The 20,035-nt window shown below is 33.1% G+C and overlaps 1 protein-coding gene and 1 long non-coding RNA gene across 2 annotated transcripts; one reads left to right on the plus strand and one right to left on the minus strand.

The window, feature by feature from the left end:
• The first annotated feature begins 3 nt into the window (after positions 1 to 3).
• On the plus strand, positions 4 to 9,351 carry LOC148622228 (small ribosomal subunit protein uS19-like). Its single transcript, XM_088571904.1, has 5 exons — positions 4 to 82; positions 2,398 to 2,498; positions 6,490 to 6,622; positions 8,479 to 8,580; positions 9,187 to 9,351. Exons 1-5 carry the CDS (start codon positions 74 to 76, stop codon positions 9,298 to 9,300), a joined length of 459 nt encoding a protein of 152 aa, XP_088428030.1. The 5' UTR covers positions 4 to 73; the 3' UTR covers positions 9,301 to 9,351.
• A 4,732-nt stretch (positions 9,352 to 14,083) lies between these two features.
• Positions 14,084 to 19,638, minus strand: LOC148622229 (uncharacterized). Its single transcript, XR_015920600.1, has 3 exons — positions 19,067 to 19,638; positions 17,752 to 17,943; positions 14,084 to 15,382 (listed from the first exon to the last, which is right to left on the minus strand). It is a non-coding gene; the product is annotated as an uncharacterized LOC148622229 (long non-coding RNA).
• Positions 19,639 to 20,035: the final 397 nt, after the last annotated feature.

The following is a 20,035-nucleotide window of genomic DNA, read 5'->3' on the forward strand; positions in this document are numbered from 1 at the left end:
CGTTTCAGCGAGCAGTACTCGTTTCTAATTCCAGTTCCGGTATCTGTCTTTTTCCGGTTTCACAACTCTGAAAATGTCTACGGTACATGTTTTTATATGAAAATCAGTTAAAATCTTCTCAATCGGTTTCAGTAAGAATAAATTTTGTACTTTAATCGAAACTCCATTCATAATAGTTTAATTAGATGTGTCAAGTTTTAGTGTTGGGAGGGATTGGTTCATGGAATGAGCATCTTTCCAAACTCGAACGTAGTATTTTCAACACTGATATATTCAAGTCTTTGCTCTTAAATATAGTGGGTTTTTTTCTGAGGAGTTCATGTCTCACAGTAATACCATGCACATATCACACATTTCAAAATATGGAGGTCCAGATCATTTCACTAACTTTATCTTCAGTATTCTGTTATGTATTCCATGAATCGCATAATTCAGAAAACAAGTTCAGCATTTTATGATAAGGCTACTTTTGCCTTCATTTTATAGAGAGTTGTCACACTTTAGAGCAGTTATGTACAGGGTTGTTGAATTGTGAGATTCCACACCTGTCTGAGGTTTTATTATTTTTTTTGCAATGCAGGTACCTTATTTATTACGGTTTTTGTAGGAGGCACTTTTCATTATTTTGTTTAATATAATAATAAAATTGTATGAAATTTTTAAAATTCAAGAGGTACCTTTCAGTAATTCAGGATAAAAGTACCTGGTACCGCCTCTTATGAAAGGCCTGAATTTGGTGGGATTGCCAATTGGCAAAACTGAAATCGGGTGACAGGTTGGGAACAAGATTTTTGAAAGAGATGGGGTTTACCCCTGTTTGTACTACTCCTCACATGGTGGGTGTTTTACTCATTTAAAAAATTTCGGAAACAGTGATTTTGTTAATATTTTTCCGAATATCCTCTTCCCTTTTGATTGGGAAAATTTACACCAAAAAATGGAAAAAATATGCAGACCATGACGACAGCGCCAAAACAAAAAACAGCCATATACATACAAATAAGATTTATTTGCATGTAAAATTGATTCATTGTTTTAAATATTAAAGAGAACAAGTAAGTTTGATCTTTGTTATAACTTACTTGAGAGTACAGTTTCACTTTGTTCACTAAAAATTCATAAGAAATGTCTAAGTCCCTTAAACATTTCATCCTGTTTGTCTAGGTGTCCATTTGTTAACTCTTCATTTAAGTCCTGTGACAAATTCTCATGATTGCATCAAAGTTTATGTAAGCTGGTTTCTATTAGACAATTATACAAACACAGTTTACTTTGGACATTTGGAAAAGGTTGGAAAAGTCTTCATGATTGAATTTGACATGTATATAATTCATGTAGTCAGGTACTCCTTGCTGGAACACCGTTGGTAAAAATATTAAAATGAAACAGATGAGTACTGCTGTAAGTCAAATGGTTGACAAGCAGACCAGTATACCTCAACATAAAAAGCTGCATTTTGTGAACTTTTCAACTGAAATTCTAATTGCACAGGATCCATAAGGGGTGATTTATTTACTACAAGTCTCTTCATTTTTGATGGGGGAGTTTCAATATGGTCATCTAATTCACATGTCAACACTGGGCTGATTGGAGCAAGATGTAAACATGTTTAAAATAATGCCATCAACAATTTTCTGTACGATCTTCTTTGTGTCACTTTTATCACTACAGTACTTGTAGATGGAGTTGTATAGAATAAGTCCTTTATGGTTTTAGAACCTGCTGTGTCGCGTTTATTTTACTTTTTGAATTAGTATAATTTGTGTTGTGAGACATGATTCCGTCTCGAGAAATATTAGGGTAAAATGTGTATTAGGGAATGAAAAGAAGTAAAGTTGAATTTCTGGATGGAAAATCGTACCTGCGCCGACTTTGGACCAGAAATAAACGACATCTGAATCTCTTGAGCGCTTCAGGAAACAAAAATCAGAACCACAACACTTGAAATCTAAGCAGAGGCTTTTCTTTTCAAAAGTAAACTATCAAATTTTTACCAGTTTTACATTGGGAGTTTTTATAATTTTGGGAAATAAATACACAGAATTGTGAAATTATATCTGGGGGAAACAGCCGAAATTCAGAGGTAAATTAAGGCTAACAAAATCACTGGAAAATGAGGTATATATACACATATATGTTGAAAGTTTAAATAATATTTTTTTTGGGGGGAGGGTAACCCTTATTTCAGGACTTGTTCCCAACCTGTTTGAAACCTCAAAGTTACATGTATTATGCCAGATTTTGGTTAAACTTTTTGTGAATCTCCTGTAGGTTGTATGAGACTTGGATGTGATTGTCTGGCTACAGATACATTTGTACTATTTTCTTGGAAGGAAAACTAAAAAGCATGATCACAATTGTTTCTGATAATAATTATAGATTTCTTTCATATTGCAGGAAGTTGATGAACAGGCTTTGTTGGAAAAGAAGAAGAGACGTACCTTCAGGAAATATGCCTACAGAGGTGTTGATCTTGACCAGCTTCTTGACATGTCTAAGTATGTTCACATTAGGAAATACACATCAGCATGCCCACTAGTTTTTGCATCTGGGGATTTGTGCAACCCTGACCTTTGAGTTAGGGGTACAGAGGCTTTTTTAAGGGTACAAATTACTAGACATAGTCAGACAATGTTTAACATCTTTAGTAATCAAATATTCTATAAAAAAATTTGATGCATTTTGACAGTGAACAATCTGTTCTTGAAGACAGAACTAGTGGAAGACCTGAAATTCAAGAATTAAAATAAAAATAGAATATTGCTAATGTATATGCTTAAACATTTGACTTACAAAATTTTACATGCATATAAGTGGAAAATGTACTGCAGTATTTGAATGGACATATTGCACATACAGTACACTCGGGGGCATTTGTTTCACCAACACTCAAGTCCAAGTTATAAATCCATATTAATTGGTGAAACACCATGTCAGTCTGATTTTTTCTCGGTTAAATACGGGAGTTACTGGTTGTTAATTGTGTACTGAGAATAACTGACCTGGGTTTGAAATTCATCCAGTATTGTTAAGTTAATCTCATTGATCTCCGACAATATGAATGTTGGCACTTGAGCTTCCAGGTCACTGACCTGCAAAATTCATTGGGGACCCATGGCAATAACAACGGAGGAGTCAAGTGGACTTGTGAAATCTACGCTAGTAACACAGGGGTCGCGCTGGGCTTCGCCAATGTCGCAATTTGAGATTTTTTATTTTATCTGGCAACAAAAATAGTCAGTTGGCGATTTTCTTGGCACCTAGGTTTTGTATTATAAATTTGACAGGAAGTTTATCAGCAACAGATATTCCTCTAATTTTGTGTTGACACCTGGTCAGAGTTAATTGACTATGACCATTTTAGGACTGAAGGCAATTAAAGATAATTAGACCAGGCGACTGTGACTGACAATATCCTCATGGGAGGTGTCAATCAAATGTAAATATATTATTGAGCCAATCAAAACTCTCATCATCTGGTCAAAGGTAAACACAATTAAGGCCATGTGCACACATGTGCACGCAGCTGCACACAAGTTTTACAGCCCTGTTTACCATGTAATACATTCAGAAACAGACTTACCTAATAACAGAATAAATTAAATCCAATTAACAATGATTATCCCATCAGGAAGTGTCTAAATACTTTTAAATGAAAGAATTGGTAAAAGAAAATGGATGACATTTGTTTACACTTTTGTCATGTGACTTTTTTGGCGGGAAAATCGGTAAACAAATAGATTGGGGATTCCCAAAATCTAATTAAAGAAATGCTATTCAGATATCAAGATACTTAAACAGGGACACAGTTAATGGTCCATGGTACAAAATGTAGTTTTGAGTTTAGATTGAAATTTTATCACTTGAGAAAAAGAATCAAGTTTGTTAAAAATAAACTAAAAAATTGTATTAGATAAATTAAACCATAAAGGACAAAGGTGAACATGTTTTAAAATCATTGACTATAAGAGAATATTAATATAAAGTCTTTGATAGAAGTAAAATACCTGCTACTGGAGTAGTACTTTTTTTATTTTATGCATATGAAAGTGACAGACTAGAGCAAAAAACCTGCTTTATACATGCATCAAGAGTGAATCTTGGGTACTTGTATATCATGAATGGAGAGGTTATTTTGATGAATTGACAAAGATAATTCAACAGTGGACTTATACTGTCTTTTTTTTTTTTTTTTTTTAAGTATAATTTTTTTGGCACCCTATGGCCCTAATTTCTGAAAACTGGCGACAAAAAATGGCAACTGGCGATTTTTCTGGCAACAGAATTTTGGAAGCCAGAGTAGCCACTGTAACATGAGTCGATTGTTGATTTGTCAATCTTTAATCAAAGCCATCAGCACATTAAAACAGTGGTTGGGACAATTAGTATGTGGTGTTAACAATTAGCAATTATAACCTGGGAATCATAAAACAGATATTTATCGTTTATAAATACTTCATTACTGTCCTGTATTGAGTCAAAATTAATTGCAGTCAATTTGATGACCAGACACACATCAGAGACATTGTATGCAACGTGTTCATTTAAATTACTAAAAATAGACAACTGTGTAAGTTCCAAAATGCGATTATTTTTATACAGGAGTAAACATCGATCGGCATCAATTAAAATTCTTTAACAAAACTTATCATGACAAGACAAAACAACTTTTTCAATTACCTCAGTTCATTAAAATAAAGATATATGTAGGTTGTATTTGAAATGTACTTAAAGTAAGAAATGTCTCAGAATTAATTTGAAGCATTTTAAGTGGTCAAAAATGACCTGATGAAGAAACAAAGTCGCTGTCTTGTCCTCATTTGATAAACATATTGTAACTTATTACTGACAATAATTGCAGTCCTGATTAAAGGCTTCTACTTTGCAATTCTTTCGTACACATTATCTAGATGGTTTGGGACCTTAAGTAATCTTTTATATCTGGAAAAGCAGTTCAATCATTAAAACTATCAGAAACAAAAAGCATGACCTGACTGTTTTTTACAAGTCCATCACTCGAATCAAAATTGTTGGTATAACAATCAATACATTCAAAGTGTTTTATTTATAATTATTATAGTAATTATCAATATAAAAGTGCAAAATTAAAATATCAAAAGATTACATTATTACTTGATAAAAATATGAAGTAATATTTCTCCATGACAGCTACACAATGTATATATAAAAAATAAAAAATTAACAATGATAAGCATGTACAAAATTATAAAAAAAAAATAGAATGTACAGAATGTTTAATAGCATGACAAAATTTTTATCCTAACTGGAGTGCTCCAAATTAACAGAGAAACAGAATATACATCGAATCTTACAATGAATTCCCTGTTACGCCTCGTTGAATTTGACTATTACAATATACAAAGGTCGGTGTTGGCTAGGTGGAATCAGGGTATTAAACACTGAATATGTTGGTGTAACGCCGAGTTTTACTCTGGTCGGACTTAAGTGTTAAGAGAACCATTCTGCTCTTGAGTGTAGTGTACATGTCCATTATATGATCTTGAAGTGAGGTTTTTTGGGAAAGTGCAATATGATTTAAAATATGAATTGTCAGTAACTTAGGACCACTCTTCCATTTGGCGTATGATAACCTGTCATGGAAATTGTGAACTTCTAGAATGTAGGATTGTTGAATACTGTAGGTAATCAAAGTGTAGGAGGGTGTATTACAGTTGCTGTCTGTGTTAGCGGTAGTAGAATATTTGCATTAGTGACACTGTTATAGAAATAAAGGCTTAGGCAAATGCTGTGGCTAATGTCCAATGTATTTGACAGGGGTTTCATTAACTTTTTGCAATGCAGGTACCTTTGGTTTTGTAGGAGGTACCTTTCAGTAGCTTAGGAGGGTTAAAGTATCTGGTACTGCCTCTTAATGAAAGGCCTGATTTGAAGGCCATCCTCAAAAATTAATCAGCTACCTTTTACTGCTAACACAGGTTTATATTTGGTATTTCAGAAAAAAACTATTCCATGAATAAGTAAGTGACCTAATGCTAAGTGAGTGGTCATTTTGAAAACTGTCCCCATTTGACATTTAGAATATGTATTGCTTAAACACTATTAGGTTTAACTTCCCCTACAGAACTGCAGGTTAATTAAGTATTTTGAAGAAATTTTTTTAAATTCTAGATTAAACAAATAAGCAGCGACTTCAATCAAGCTCTATGTTATAGGTTACGATAGCACCATGTCATTTATTGGTGTCTGCATGACAATATTTTTACTCTGTATTTTCTTTTTCCATGCTACATATTAACCTGATTATCACACCCACTTTCTCATCCCCATGGAACAGAGTTCATAATGTTAGTTTGTGCTTACTTACATGGGTTTTGTTAATTCATTGTTGAAAAAATTTATACACTAATGTATGACTATTACCAGAGACCTAAAAGAAAATTATGTGGGGTTTTATTAAGCCTCTGATGTAAACAAAACATAACTATTTATTTTTATTTTTTTCAACAGTGAGCAGCTGATGGAACTTTTCCCATGCAGAATCCGTAGACGACTGTCAAAGGGTCTGAAAAGAAAGCCAATGGCTTTGATCAAAAGACTGAGACAGGCAAAGAAAGAAGCTGGACCACTTGAAAAACCAGAGGTAAATCATGAGTCGGAAACTGTCAACATAGATATTTTTTATATATTAAGCAAGGCTGTATTTGGATGCTGTGACTTAATCTACCCAGGAATAAGGAGGAAAAAAGGTCTGGAAACAAGAATTTTTTTTTGTTTGGGGACTCAGGGCTATAACTTGAGAAAAAAGTACATGAATCTCTTTGCAACTAACCTAATGTCCCATACTAGGATAGACCACTTGGGTTGCAACTTAAACCAAATAGGAATAAGTTGTCAAGAAGGGGCCACTAACAAGCATTTGCCTGTTGTCTAGACAATTACTTGAATAAAAGTGTATAAATTTCTTTAACATTGTTCGATAAGGTGCCATACATTTAATTGCATATCCAAATTCAGATATCATAGCAATAAAAAAATTAGAACTTATGCAAAACTCTTTACAACATCAAACGATGATGCTAGAATAGTTAACTGACATTGTAGGCAGGCATATAGAATATCTCCTATGTATAGGGATCACATTTTTAGATTACATGAGACCTGTTTTAACAAAAACCTGAATAACCTGAAAATCTTCTAAACCAGACACCTGTTAAAGTCATCAGTCTAAATGTATTTGGAACCTTGGTAAACTAAACACTTCTAAAATGATACAACTTTTATGAGAAACTTGGCGAGTGTTTCTAGAAAAGCTGAGGACACTTACCTTACCGGTGCACCTGGTCCATGCTCCCAGTTTTTAGTGGAGTCCGAGTTTGCTTTTGTTACTTTGTATGTATGATTTTAGTTACTTTATGTTCTTTGTTGTGTATGTCTGTTTTCCATTTCTGGTCTTTGTGCCTTGATTACATTCTTTTGATTACCGCTATAACCTTGGTTCCCTTGATTACTCTTTAAAGCCCAAATAGGTTTTACTGTACGTTACAAGGATAAACCATGTGAAATTACCTAAATTTAGCTCTGGGTGAGGTAAAGCCTGTGATGTGTCACTGTGTGACATCACATAGAAACGAGTACTATCTTTAAAAAATTATAGCCGACACAGTACAATTTTGTTCTTTTACTTCTAAGTTCCTTCATTTCTTTCAAGAAAATAACAAATGACACGTAATTTCAAATTTTCTATACAAGAGCGTCCTTAAAGGAGAAGACCATGTTATTGTGCAAGTCATAAATATCGAAACTGATCTGTTAAATATTCAGGAAAATTAAATTGAAACAAACTAATTTCCTTTTCTTTTTTAATTTATCGAGATTTATAATTAAGAAATTTGAATTTCCCACGCCTATGGGCGCCACCATGATCAGTCGAACTGTGACGTCACGAAGTCGGTTTGTGAAAGTAAATAGGTAATAGATTACGATGTCCGAAAAAATTTGGGGCTTTTCTCCTGTAACTGCAACCCAAAATAAATAGAAGAAGAGATTGAGGCACAACATGCAAATGTCAGACATCATTGACGCACAACAGGATTTGCAGCCAGATAGTATTGGTTGTAAGGAAAATCTTAAGGCTACTTCCTAAGAATGTTCATGTTGCTGGTAAAAAAACTTTTAGAACATTTCTCTTTTATCATTCGTGCAATCATAAACTTGACAAGTCATCATGTTTTGGTGATTAGATAAACAGAATCATAGAAATATTTACAGAATATTCTTTGTTTACATATCATATGCAGTACTCGTATCAGTACCAAACCGACTTAGTGACGTCACGAGCCAATCGGAAGCTATCGGTAAAAATTAAATAAGCCTGACTATGATCTTCCTTCAGAAATTCCAGACCCTTAATTGTAAGTTATCAAATTGTCAGTGATTATGGCACTATTCTAGTTTGATATATATATATCAACTGATAAATACTTCCTCATTTTTTAGGTAGTCAAGACACATTTAAGAAACATGATAATTGTTCCAGAGATGATTGGAAGTATTATTGGTGTCTACAATGGAAAAACATTCAACCAAGTTGAAATCAAGGTATAGATACTATTAGAGTAGGATTAATGTTGTAAGGCTTGAGACCATTTTCAAGTGCGCAGATAATAATAACACTTATAGTCCAAAATTAATAGTGTGTTTTTGATTTCATTTAATTTAAAACTTACTAAATAGTTTTTTAGGTACTATAAAAATCAAGTCACCAGTAAATAAAACTTAAGAATTCCTATCTTTATTTCTTACATTAGGTAAGCATAAACCTAGTTGGTTGTTATGGTAATTTTTTATTTACAAAAAAGTGCAAATAGTTTCTTCTGGGTAAAAATGATGTCAACAACTTTTGCTCATATATTTCCTAAAAGACCATGGCCATCAATAATAGTTTAATCAAGTGTTGGGATAACTTTAGTCAGCATTGATTGATTTCTCATTGACTTTGACCATTATTGCACTCTGCAATATCTGCTTTTTGTCATAAAAAAGATTCTTTCAAAAAAATATTCTGGACATTCTAATTTAACCTTGGTTAATTTTCAAAACCTTAATTCCAAGGTAATATTTAGCAAATCTCCAATTCACACAATGCACATGTAAAAAGAAATCTTTATTAATCAATTTCACTCTTGTTCATGTTTTCTCTTTCAGCCTGAAATGATTGGACATTACCTTGGAGAATTCAGCATCACATACAAACCAGTTAAACACGGTAGACCTGGTATCGGTGCTACCCATTCATCTAGATTTATTCCACTTAAGTGAAAAACTGGACCTAGTGATGTAAAGAAAATAATAATAAAAAAAAAAAACAAATATGTATCATTATTAATGGTGTATCCCAGTAAGCCATGGTGTCAATGTGACAACTTGTCCACCTCCTTTAAAGATTTTTTTTTCTTAATTAATGTCCTCATTGTCCTGAATTATAATTAAACACTAGTTTAGTTTTCCTTCGGACTGCACACACACACACCCCTTGCATTGAGGCTGAATTGCAGAAATGTAATTTGCTGTCTCAAAGCTTGTGTAGTCTTGTCCACCTGGTCTGGTCTGGGTTTATTTGAAGTCATGTGTAAAGCATTTCAAAATTTTTAATTTTTTTTGCAAATTTTCCTTAAAAAACTAACAATAGACTAATTGTTATACGAAGACCCATATACCACTGTTTAAAACTGGAGGAAGACTTTGACTAGGCCTCATTACCATTTCCAATAGTTTTATTTGTGAAATTGTATTAAATCAACACAACAATGAAAGCAAGTGAACATAAAGGTTTAAAACAACTGCTGATATATCTAAACCAAGCCCTTTTCTGAATTAAAGTTTCAGTCATTTTTGTATGGTTTGTATAGGGTTTTATATGGCCACAAAAAAAAACGGCAGTTGTAAAATAGTATGATGCTGTGTTAATTTGTAGACAATTGGGTTTTGAGCATTAACTTGAAAATTAGTTGATTGTCCTTTATATAATTTTATAACAATGTTCTAGTCAACAATGGAAAGATTGATATTGATTATCAAGGCTATGGCCCCAATTATTTTAGAATTAGGGTTCAGAAACAAACGTGATGTCTATGTTCTACAATATTCTATACCACAGATTGTTTTGGGGCTGAAGATTTGGAACATTTTTGAAATAAGGTGCCAGATGCAAGCATTTTCCTGATATAATGACTATTGATGAATGGATATCTCTCCAAAATTAGAACCATCAAAGTAAGATATAATTTTGGAGGTTGTGACTTTCAACCAAATATGTATGTGCCAGAAAGGAGCATATGATAACTTTTCAATCTAACAAAATTTTGCCCTTTATCTAAATAAATTGAAAAAGAAGATATTTTAGTTATAGGCTATAGCATTGTGTCCAAAATAAGCACAGAAAAGAAGTCTTAACTAAACCTAATGTGCCAGCATTTCAAATTTTCTATGGAAAGAGGAGATAACTCTGTCAACATAGCTGAAATGAAATTTGATACAAATCATAATCTGATCAATAATATATGATGGTAGACATTTTAGTATTAATTAGAGGATCATTGACAACTTAAAAGAGTTTTTATATATTTTACCTATCTTAGAACTAGAAACTATCGAAATAGTGAACCATGTGTCCATTTTTCAAGTAATCGAATTTTGATGAAAATAATGAAATAACTATTCTACATTTTGTGGTTAAAAAAATCATTTTACTAGGGCAAAACTAAACAATACATTTTTTGTGGTTTTTAATTTATCAAAATACCGTATGTCGCTGGTCCATAGCTGGAACTTTCCTAGTGTTTCAGAACACTGCATAATGTAGTCCAAATGTAATTCTTTTTATTTCATTCAATACATCTTTTTTTAACCTGTAAATATGTTTCTGGCAATTATTCAGCTCAATAACATTCTATTATTTCTGCCAATAAAATTAAGATTTAATCTTAAAATGAACCAAGGATTTATATATTTAACTCCTTGAATGAACTAAAGATTTGAGGGACTCCTGTTTGGATGATTAGTAGTAAATTAGCATTTATGTCCTTGCTGTAATTTGCCAAGAAGCATTAAATGTGCTAATCATGTTCCATTTAATATAATCAGTCAAAATCTCAATTCCATCATCAATATTTTATGAACTGGAAGTGAAGAGCAGTGATTTTAACTAAGTAAAATTGGCGGGAAAATTCAAATTGTTTAAAAAAAAGTGTAGTTATGAAAATCTTAATATGTTGATCAAGGAAATTATTTTCGCAAACTGAAATTAGTTCCATTTACAGTATAATTACAGTGTAGAATAATACTCCGTTAAAGCATTTTTGAATGTGATTGCAAATTTACTATTGGACAGGTTTAAAAAATTGGTGAAATGGTGAAATAGAACGAAATATGTAAATGTGTATGAACTTTGATACTGTTCTACTACCGAATAGAGTTTTTACTTCAGAAATCGGTAATTGATCGATATTCAGTCTTTACATATTAGAAAAAAATTCTAAATAATGTGGAAATGCAAATATATGAAAATAGTTTAATTTTGCATCATGTAATCTTTTGAATTTTTTTCCATGCTACAGTTTTCACAAGAATCAAAAACCTACAGTTCTAACAACACTATGATTTAATTCAAAATGATGAAAGTGTCAGAAAATAAGCATTTTCAGTAATGAAAAATTCAAAAGGTACCTATCCCAATTCAAAATAACTTTCATGTTAAGTGCGAAATAATATGGGAGATAGTTAATATTTAAGAAAAAATACTTCCATCCAGGTATTGCGGTAACTTCACATGAAGTTGATAAAGGAAAAAACGGAGTTATATCCCCTTTCTAATGTTTATTTCCATAGGAAATTAGATGTGCATATTTTGAGGTTTCCGCACTATGAAATTTCTGTTAGACTTTTTTCAGTGTTTATTTTGGCCATAATGCTACATGTTTTAATCGCATTTTCTGTTGCTTAAAAGTTATTTTGACTGGACCTAAAATGAATGGATCTCTTTGAAATTATACCTTAAATTGTTAAAACTCAGAATGAAGGTTGGAAATGTTTTCACCATTTGCGAATAGTGAGCAAAAAATGGCCACTTGGATTCTGGTCAAATTCTTAACCTCTAATGTCTAATCACAAAGTTCAAAGTTGTTACAAGCCTGAATGGTGTGGCAATACTTGCCTCAACTGTTTAGGGTTTGATATTTGCGGTCGTATTAGGTTGCACCCTGCGAACCATTTTATTTTCATATAGCTTGTGTTTAGGCATGTACTGAAGAAACGCAGTTCCAAACTTGAGAAGTTAATCTTAAATAACACAGTACTGTATGTGCATCAGACAGAAAATTGTTAAAAACAGGAAGGCCTGTATTCATTTTATATATTAACGTGAATTTAAGCATTTACGTATTAAGGGACATAAAAGAAGCACTTACCTTGTATCCATGAGTACACGGTAATCGGAAAGGGCACCCGACGCAACCATTCGATTTTGAACATTAATTAGGATATTTATGTCAGGACTATGGGTTTTTCAGATCCATTTTCGGAAAGAAAATTTGCGCAAATATATCTTAACTTCTATCAGAATTTGGTTGATCTTGCTTTTGTTAAGAAGTTATGTTTATAAAATCTAACTTGTTCATTTGGATTGAACATGTAATCGATTAAAATTTCAATTGTTATTTTGATTATTTCCGATATTCGATTTTAACAAATTTCGATTTTTCAATTGCCCAACAAAGTGTGGTTCCCTACTGAGTTGGACCACAAAAGGAAGATTATGAGAATTGAACAAACATTGTTTTTGTTGCCACACGATTACTTGAGTTGAAGTGTTTGGATCTTTATGAACTTCTATGTGATGTGTTTTAAATGACATTCCAATGGGGACTAATTTCACTCCTTCTGTTGAAATAATTCTTCACTAATATTAGTATCCTAGTTACGGGTTTTCACTGTATATTGTAAACCATGGCATCGCATCTATGCATTGTTGGCGGGTTGTACCGTGTGCAAGCCTTTTAATCAAGTAGTAAAAGGGCGTTTAGAAAATTGATTTGGACGTATGATTCCTTTTCCTGATTAAAAAGTATCAGTATTTTGATATGACCAAAGTGTAGGAGTAGTAGTATGGCACCGCAGTCGTTCGTAGACGCTTGGGCAGTTATTAGTTGCTGTATGCTAACCGTGTTTATGTTTATTTTGAACTTCGCATTGTGATAAGTATAATTCAAATAAAATAATTAATTTCTTGTTATCTGTTCACAGTTATTCGTTGTCAAATATTATAGAAAAAAAACAAATTTCAGAGCTGCATCAAGTTTGCACCAAACCATTCAGGATTCGACATCTGTGGTCATAGCAAGCTGATTCCAGTTCATTTTATTATTTTTATTGCCTGCAGTCATTTTTAGCTCACCTGGCCCATAGGTAAAAATGTTCAGCATACTGAAATCTACCCATGTGCAAATTTTAGGACGATGATGATCTTTCAACCGTTGTTTGATTTATTTAAATGCCAGGATCCAGGTGAGCGATTCAGGCTCCTGTGAATGTCTTAAAAACGTTACCCCCTCCAAAAATGCGCCGTTGTAGATAATTGATATCGTCCCACCATATAAGAAATGTCAAGCACAAGTGTTGAGGGTTTGATAAGTGTGCTCGTTTGCAGGTGCGCCTTGCTGGACATTTTGTTAATTGGTATTCTTAATTGGAAGATTTTTTTTATGGAACTTGAATATATAGTTACTACGATCTGAAGTCATTGGAAAGATATCACATGCATTTATCTGCTCATTGTAAATCACCAGTGATGTTGTTGCTTCTGTTAGTGAAGAGTTACTACCAACTCGAAAATAATAGCTGATATGAAAAAAAAAATGACAAATACAGATCAATTGATTAACAGAATAACCATATACTATAGTATCTGCATTACTAAAATTTTTGATACATATTCATAAACTGAATACTCGGTATTCAGCAAATATATTTCAACAATAATATAAGGCTGAATATCCAAATGAAAATAACATGTACAAATTTATTACAATACAAGCTATATCGGGAATGTAAGATACTTAAATCATCAATAGGATGGCGACTATCAAACAATACATCGCAAGAAATCTGGCCAATGAAGATTTCCATAAAATATGCAGATTTATTGACTGGATTGCTCCATACAATTTACACAGATTGTCATATACGCATGTATATATACAAAATTATTTTACCGCGATTTAGTAACGATATAGTAAAATATTGGCTGGAACTAGTGTATATTGTCCACACTGGGTTTCTGGATATCAAATCAATAACTATATTAAAGTATATCGTGTGCTACCACGAATTCACTACTGTCTGTTTCTTGTACATATAGTACTCCCGTTGTCCACCTCGCTATTGTCCGTCGTCTCTTCACTTGTGGCGTCCAGAGTAGCCCAAAAATCAGCGACTGGCTGTTGTCGTCGTATTGGAATTTTTCTTGCGAACTGTTTCAGTGCCCACTTTCTGATGAGTTTCCTATCAAGTGTGCGTGCTATTACAAACGACGGTACAACTGCAAGGAAGTGAAGAAACGGTGCTGTACTACAGACCACCAACATTACTTTTAAGTTGTCCATGTCCAGATTCGTATAAGTAGTATCAATTATTGAGAATGCCTTTCTGTTCCCTTTCAGATACAGTATTAACTCGAAATATCTTGTAGGTGTCACAAATACGAGGAAGGTGAGTGATACAATCATATTTAAAAACAAAAGCCACCTACAATTTACATTATCACTATTGTGTGAAGCGACACCAAAACATCCTAGTGAAATGTCCGATGTTCCCTTGATTGTTGCCATCTTTTTAAGCTTCATTACATTAGCAATAAGTTTGATGATCAGGAGAATTGATGCTACTGTTGTCCCACACACTACTTCTGTTACCTCAATTGAGTCCATGTAGTGATCCGAGAGTTCGCATGTGCTCATAGTGTAAGAGAAACTGTTATTTCGTTCCATAGCATATTTTTGCTCCCATTTAAGCTCAGTGAACACTAGATATGGAACATTCAGGGCTCCACTGATAGTAATCATTGCTACAGAGAGGATTTTCGACGTTCGTCCATTGTTTGTCCATGATAACAGCAACAAAAAAATACAAGATGCATTGGAAAAATGCTTAAACCAGTTCAAAAGTTTACAAAGCGAATCCGAAAGTTCTGTCCATCCAATAAACCTTTCCTGTTGCAGTAGATGAGTCAAACTGAATGAAACCATAAATATAAGCTGGAAGACGAAAAACATTGATTCTGGAACTGATACTTTTGTCTTCTTGATACTCAAAACAAGTCCTAGGAATACTAATTGTGACACAAGACCTACCGACGCAAAACAAGAAAAAATGATTGAAAATGTTTTGGTGGTTAAATGTGACTGCCCACAATGTTCACAATCTAGTAAGTCATCCCGTGAAGCATTACGACTTTTGTTAACAGCCATGTCCTATCATTTCTTTGATGTCGGTAAATATGAAGACTTTGCCACAAATTTTAAACTTTGCTTAATGCGACAGCTTTTTATGATATGATGTAAAGGAAATGAAGTCACGATATATAACATGTAGTCGGCTTATACGCTGTCGTACTTATTTGATCCCTGTATTACAAAACAGACAATTCTGTAACTACAGAAATTAATATCTATTAATTAAATATGAGAACTCGTCACGATTTCATCGATACTTTTAATACGGTATTATTATAAGTACCATGAACTTATATCGACTTCACCATTCTTGCTAAAAATAATTTAATAAAGAAAAGTTACAAAGTATGCAGTTGGGTACGTCCGCACATGCCACATTCCTAATTGAACAAAGATGGACAAAATATTTAAACTGGATTCAGCTCCGACTGAATTGTGATTATATGTTCGACTTCGAGAAAATTGTAAGTGGTTTAAGAACTTTGAAATTAGACAAAATATAAGCAATGTTTACAAAGTTGGCACCCAATTCCTAAAAAGTTAGGATCATAACCCTTTACATACATCAAACCCTTCTTTTTGTGATATGGACCTTAAAGTACATTTTCGAAGATATATAATGATATGTACTTTTACTTGAGTATGAACGCAGAGAATACCTTCACACCACAGGGCAGGCTGCAGCTAGCTCCAACACAACATTATAAACAGTAGTCCGAAATTACTCAGATGTCCAACGGCTAATTTGTCAGACAAGCCAGGACATCCCTATAAAAAAACAACAACAAAAAAAACGGGATTTTCGGTAATAAGTCGACATTGTGTAAATTAAAAGAAAGACATTTATTTTTTGTCAGATGTACATTAGGCAACACTATTGACATTTTCAAGATCACAATAGTTTGCTATTATTCCAATTTCCTTTCTCAAAACAAAAATCACTACAGAAAAGTATAAATATTATTGCAGAAATACAAATACATGATATTGGTAATAATGTAAACTTAAATTAAATACCAAGTTTTAACTTTCCAAGAGCCATGAAAGCAGTAAATTTGAGACTCGAAGCGCGCATCAAAATCGGTGCGCTAAATCCCATGAGTTTGATATTGGACGAGCTTTGACGCCCCACAGTCCAGCTTGTCTGGCAAATCAGCCGTTGGATGTCGGAGAAATCTCGGGCTATTTACACAGGCACAAGGAAACAGTTGCCCCTGTATAAGCATATCAAAGATCACAAAAGACCGAAAAATCTGAAAAGATTCAGTATATCCAAGAAATTTGTTTGTTTTTTTTTTTTTTTTTAAATTAAATTAATTTTGATTTTGATCCGAATTCGGACAAAAACTGAAAACTTATGAAACATGATCATATTCAAACATCGATGTTTAACCCCATTCAGAAATGCACGCAGTTGCTATAGTCCTCTGTTTCAGCTCAACGACAACAACTGCGAGGAAAGCACCATACTGTTATACAGCAGCAAAATAAAAAGTGACTTCAAGTATATGGAACTCTGCTAACCACTGATCATTCAAACTCAATTTCAAGTATAGATCATTCTATTACTTTATCGATACCATATATAAATTTAATTCATAACAATAGAATATGTAGTTACTTGAACTAAGACAATAGAATATAATAGTGCCAAGCAAATTGGAACAGAAATGCGGCCTATTGTTTATTTTTCGAGAGAGATTTTTAGTCATTATTTTAAAATCAATTAACTCTTTTTTTCCCAAAATTAATGTGATTTTTGACTTATAACCCCTTTCAGATACATCAACTGCTCATTGTTATGAATACTTCTTTTATTCGATTTAGATCTTCATATGTATTTGCTTTTAATGCTGCTGATTAGAAGTTACTTCTTGAAACACGTGTACATCATATCATCATAGGGATGTTTGAAATAATAAAGCATAAAAGATTTATTTGAAGTCGGTTTTACATGTAACAATACAACATAAGCTCTGTAGAGCTTTTATGCGACATACATATATGACAATCACAATACATAAAACACATAAAACAGTACGCACATCATGCAAAGAATAAATAATGTTTTTAAGCACAGCAATTCTAAGCAAAGTTAAAGCATATAAAGCAAACATAAAATGCAGATTAACTGACATTCATGTAATAGCTATCATAAAAAGCACTAAAAGTAATTCAAGCATTTAAAACAAAAATAAAGTTAAGCATCAAAATATAAAAGCCAGAGTATACAAGATAAATAAATAAATGATCTACAACTCACTGAGATCTGCAGCAGGAACACTGACACGAACTGCCCTCCCAACTACCAACCTAACTTTTAAACTGACCCAAAGGCATTTCTTCCCTCATTTTATTCGGCAGTTCGTTCCAGAGTTTGGCCCCTGCATAGCTGAAAGAGTGTAGTCCATGGGTAGTTGTCCTTACCCTGGGAACATCAGCTATGTTGTTATTTCTAAGAGTAATTACATTTTTTAATTTCAATAAGTTAATGTAGATATAATGGGCACTGTTTATTAATAATTTTATACACCTCTATTGCTATCATTCTAATTCTTCTGATTTTTAAACTTGGTAATTTAGATTTAAATAACAGTTGTTGATAAGTACTACAATAGTCTTCATATATAAATCTAAGGGCACGCTCCTGTGTTTTATCTATTTTTCTGGTATTACAATCACCACAGAAGTGCCATATTACGGGACAATAATTAAAATTTGACATGATAAATGAATAATATATAGTAGGTCTAGCTAATTTGGTTCAATGTTTACTAATACGTTTAAGTACATGTAACTGTCTTGATGCCTTTTTACAAATGTTAGAAATATGGGCATCAAACTTACGCTGATAGTCAATTGTTACACCAAGTAATTTCACTTCTTTTTCATAGTGTATGATATTACCATCTAGATTAAAAGAAATATTTTTATTTTCAGTTTTCTTACCAATGGCTATTGCCTGAAACTTGCCAGGGTTGGCCTTCATATGATTTAAACTAAACCAGTTAGTTAGCTCTAAGCTTTCTTTTTCTAAGATATTTACAATAGTGTCTATATCCGAATGTGAATATGACGAAGTATTGTCATCTGCATAATTATACGATGAACTGCTTGTTAAAATATGAAAAATATCATTCAAGAAAATATTAAAAAGTACAGGGCCTGATATAGAGCCTTGCGGCATATATATATATATATATATATATATATACACACACCTTTCCAGGTACTTATATCTATACCAACTTTTACACATTGTTTTCTTTTACTTAAATAGTTGTCTATCAAGCTTAAAGCTGATTCAGATAATTCATATGCATTTAGTATTAAAATTAATAAATTATGAGGACGGCAGGTGAAGGCTTTCGAGAGGTCAACCAACACGGAAGCAATATATTGATCATCATCAATAGCCTTCTTCCAATCCTCAATGATTTTCAAAAGTGCGGTCTGGCAGCCGTACCCTGCTCTAAAGGCAGACAAATATGGGTGAAAAACATTTTGAAAAAAAAATCAATTAGCTGTCGGAAGATGGCTCTCTCGAAAAACTTTGATACAACGGGTAAAATACTGACTGGCCTATAGTTACCGACTTCGAGTTGACTATACTTCTTGTGAATCGGCACCACTTGAGCCTCTTCTAGTTTGTCCGGAAATACAGAGTGCTCGATAGATCTGTTTATTAATTTTGTTATTGGTGTCACAACTGCTGGTTCAGTATTTTAACGGATAACCCGTCTTTACCTGTAGCCTTATTTACACCAAGTTTGTTTATTTGTTTATCAACAAATTTCTCTTCTATACATTTAAAAATTAAATTACCTTCAGTTCTACAATGATGATTGGGGTTTTTACGGTCTTGACTATCCTTACGGATCTCGCACGACCGCCCCTTACGAGGATTCTGTTTGTAAATTTATGTTAGTACTTGGAGGTAGCGAAGCCCAGCCTTCGGGATACCCGACCGAAGAACTCAGAGTATGTCCTACTAGCGGCTGGGCTGCTGTGTTGACGCTCTGGCCTACTGCTAGACCCCACGTGGGTCCGAGAGCGTTTCCCCACTCTAACTGTTTGGGAGTACGTCAGCGTGTAGAGTGCAGTTCTACAATTATTATATAAAGCTTTTATACTAGGGTGGTTCTGATCTACAGTACAGTCTGACCCAATATCTTTTGCTACATTAACAAAAAAATCATTAAACATATTAGCAACCTTTGCCTGATCATTTATAATGTTATCATTGTCACATAAAATAATGTTGTTCTCAAAATAACTACCTTTGTTTGTTAAGAAAGGTATGATGGTGGGCCAAAAGTCTTTGCTTTTTGGTCCCCCTACACAACGCTCTATAAAATAGTTTCTGACTGATTTACGCTTGATTTTGTTTACAAAATATCTCTGGACTCTGTATTTTGTCCAGTTTTTCTTTGATTTTACCTTATTATATTTATTGTACAACATCATTTTCTTAAATATAGATTGTCTAAGCTCTTGATTCATGAATGGAGCAGGATTTTGTACATTTTTTCGCTGTTTCAATGGTA

The sequence above is a fragment of the Perna viridis genome, chromosome 3 (genome assembly GCF_037379345.1).
Source record: "Perna viridis isolate PV_CMFRI_1.1 ecotype Kerala chromosome 3, ASM3737934v1, whole genome shotgun sequence".
In the NCBI taxonomy this organism is placed as follows: Eukaryota; Metazoa; Mollusca; class Bivalvia; order Mytilida; family Mytilidae; genus Perna; species Perna viridis.

Excerpts from the sequence above, each read along its gene's own strand:
- LOC148622228 (XM_088571904.1), top strand. Across the intron at positions 2,499-6,489 it reads CAGCTTCTTGACATGTCTAA|TGAGCAGCTGATGGAACTTT; the intron begins GTATGTTCACAT and ends TTTTTTCAACAG. Across the intron at positions 6,623-8,478 it reads GACCACTTGAAAAACCAGAG|GTAGTCAAGACACATTTAAG; the intron begins GTAAATCATGAG and ends CTCATTTTTTAG.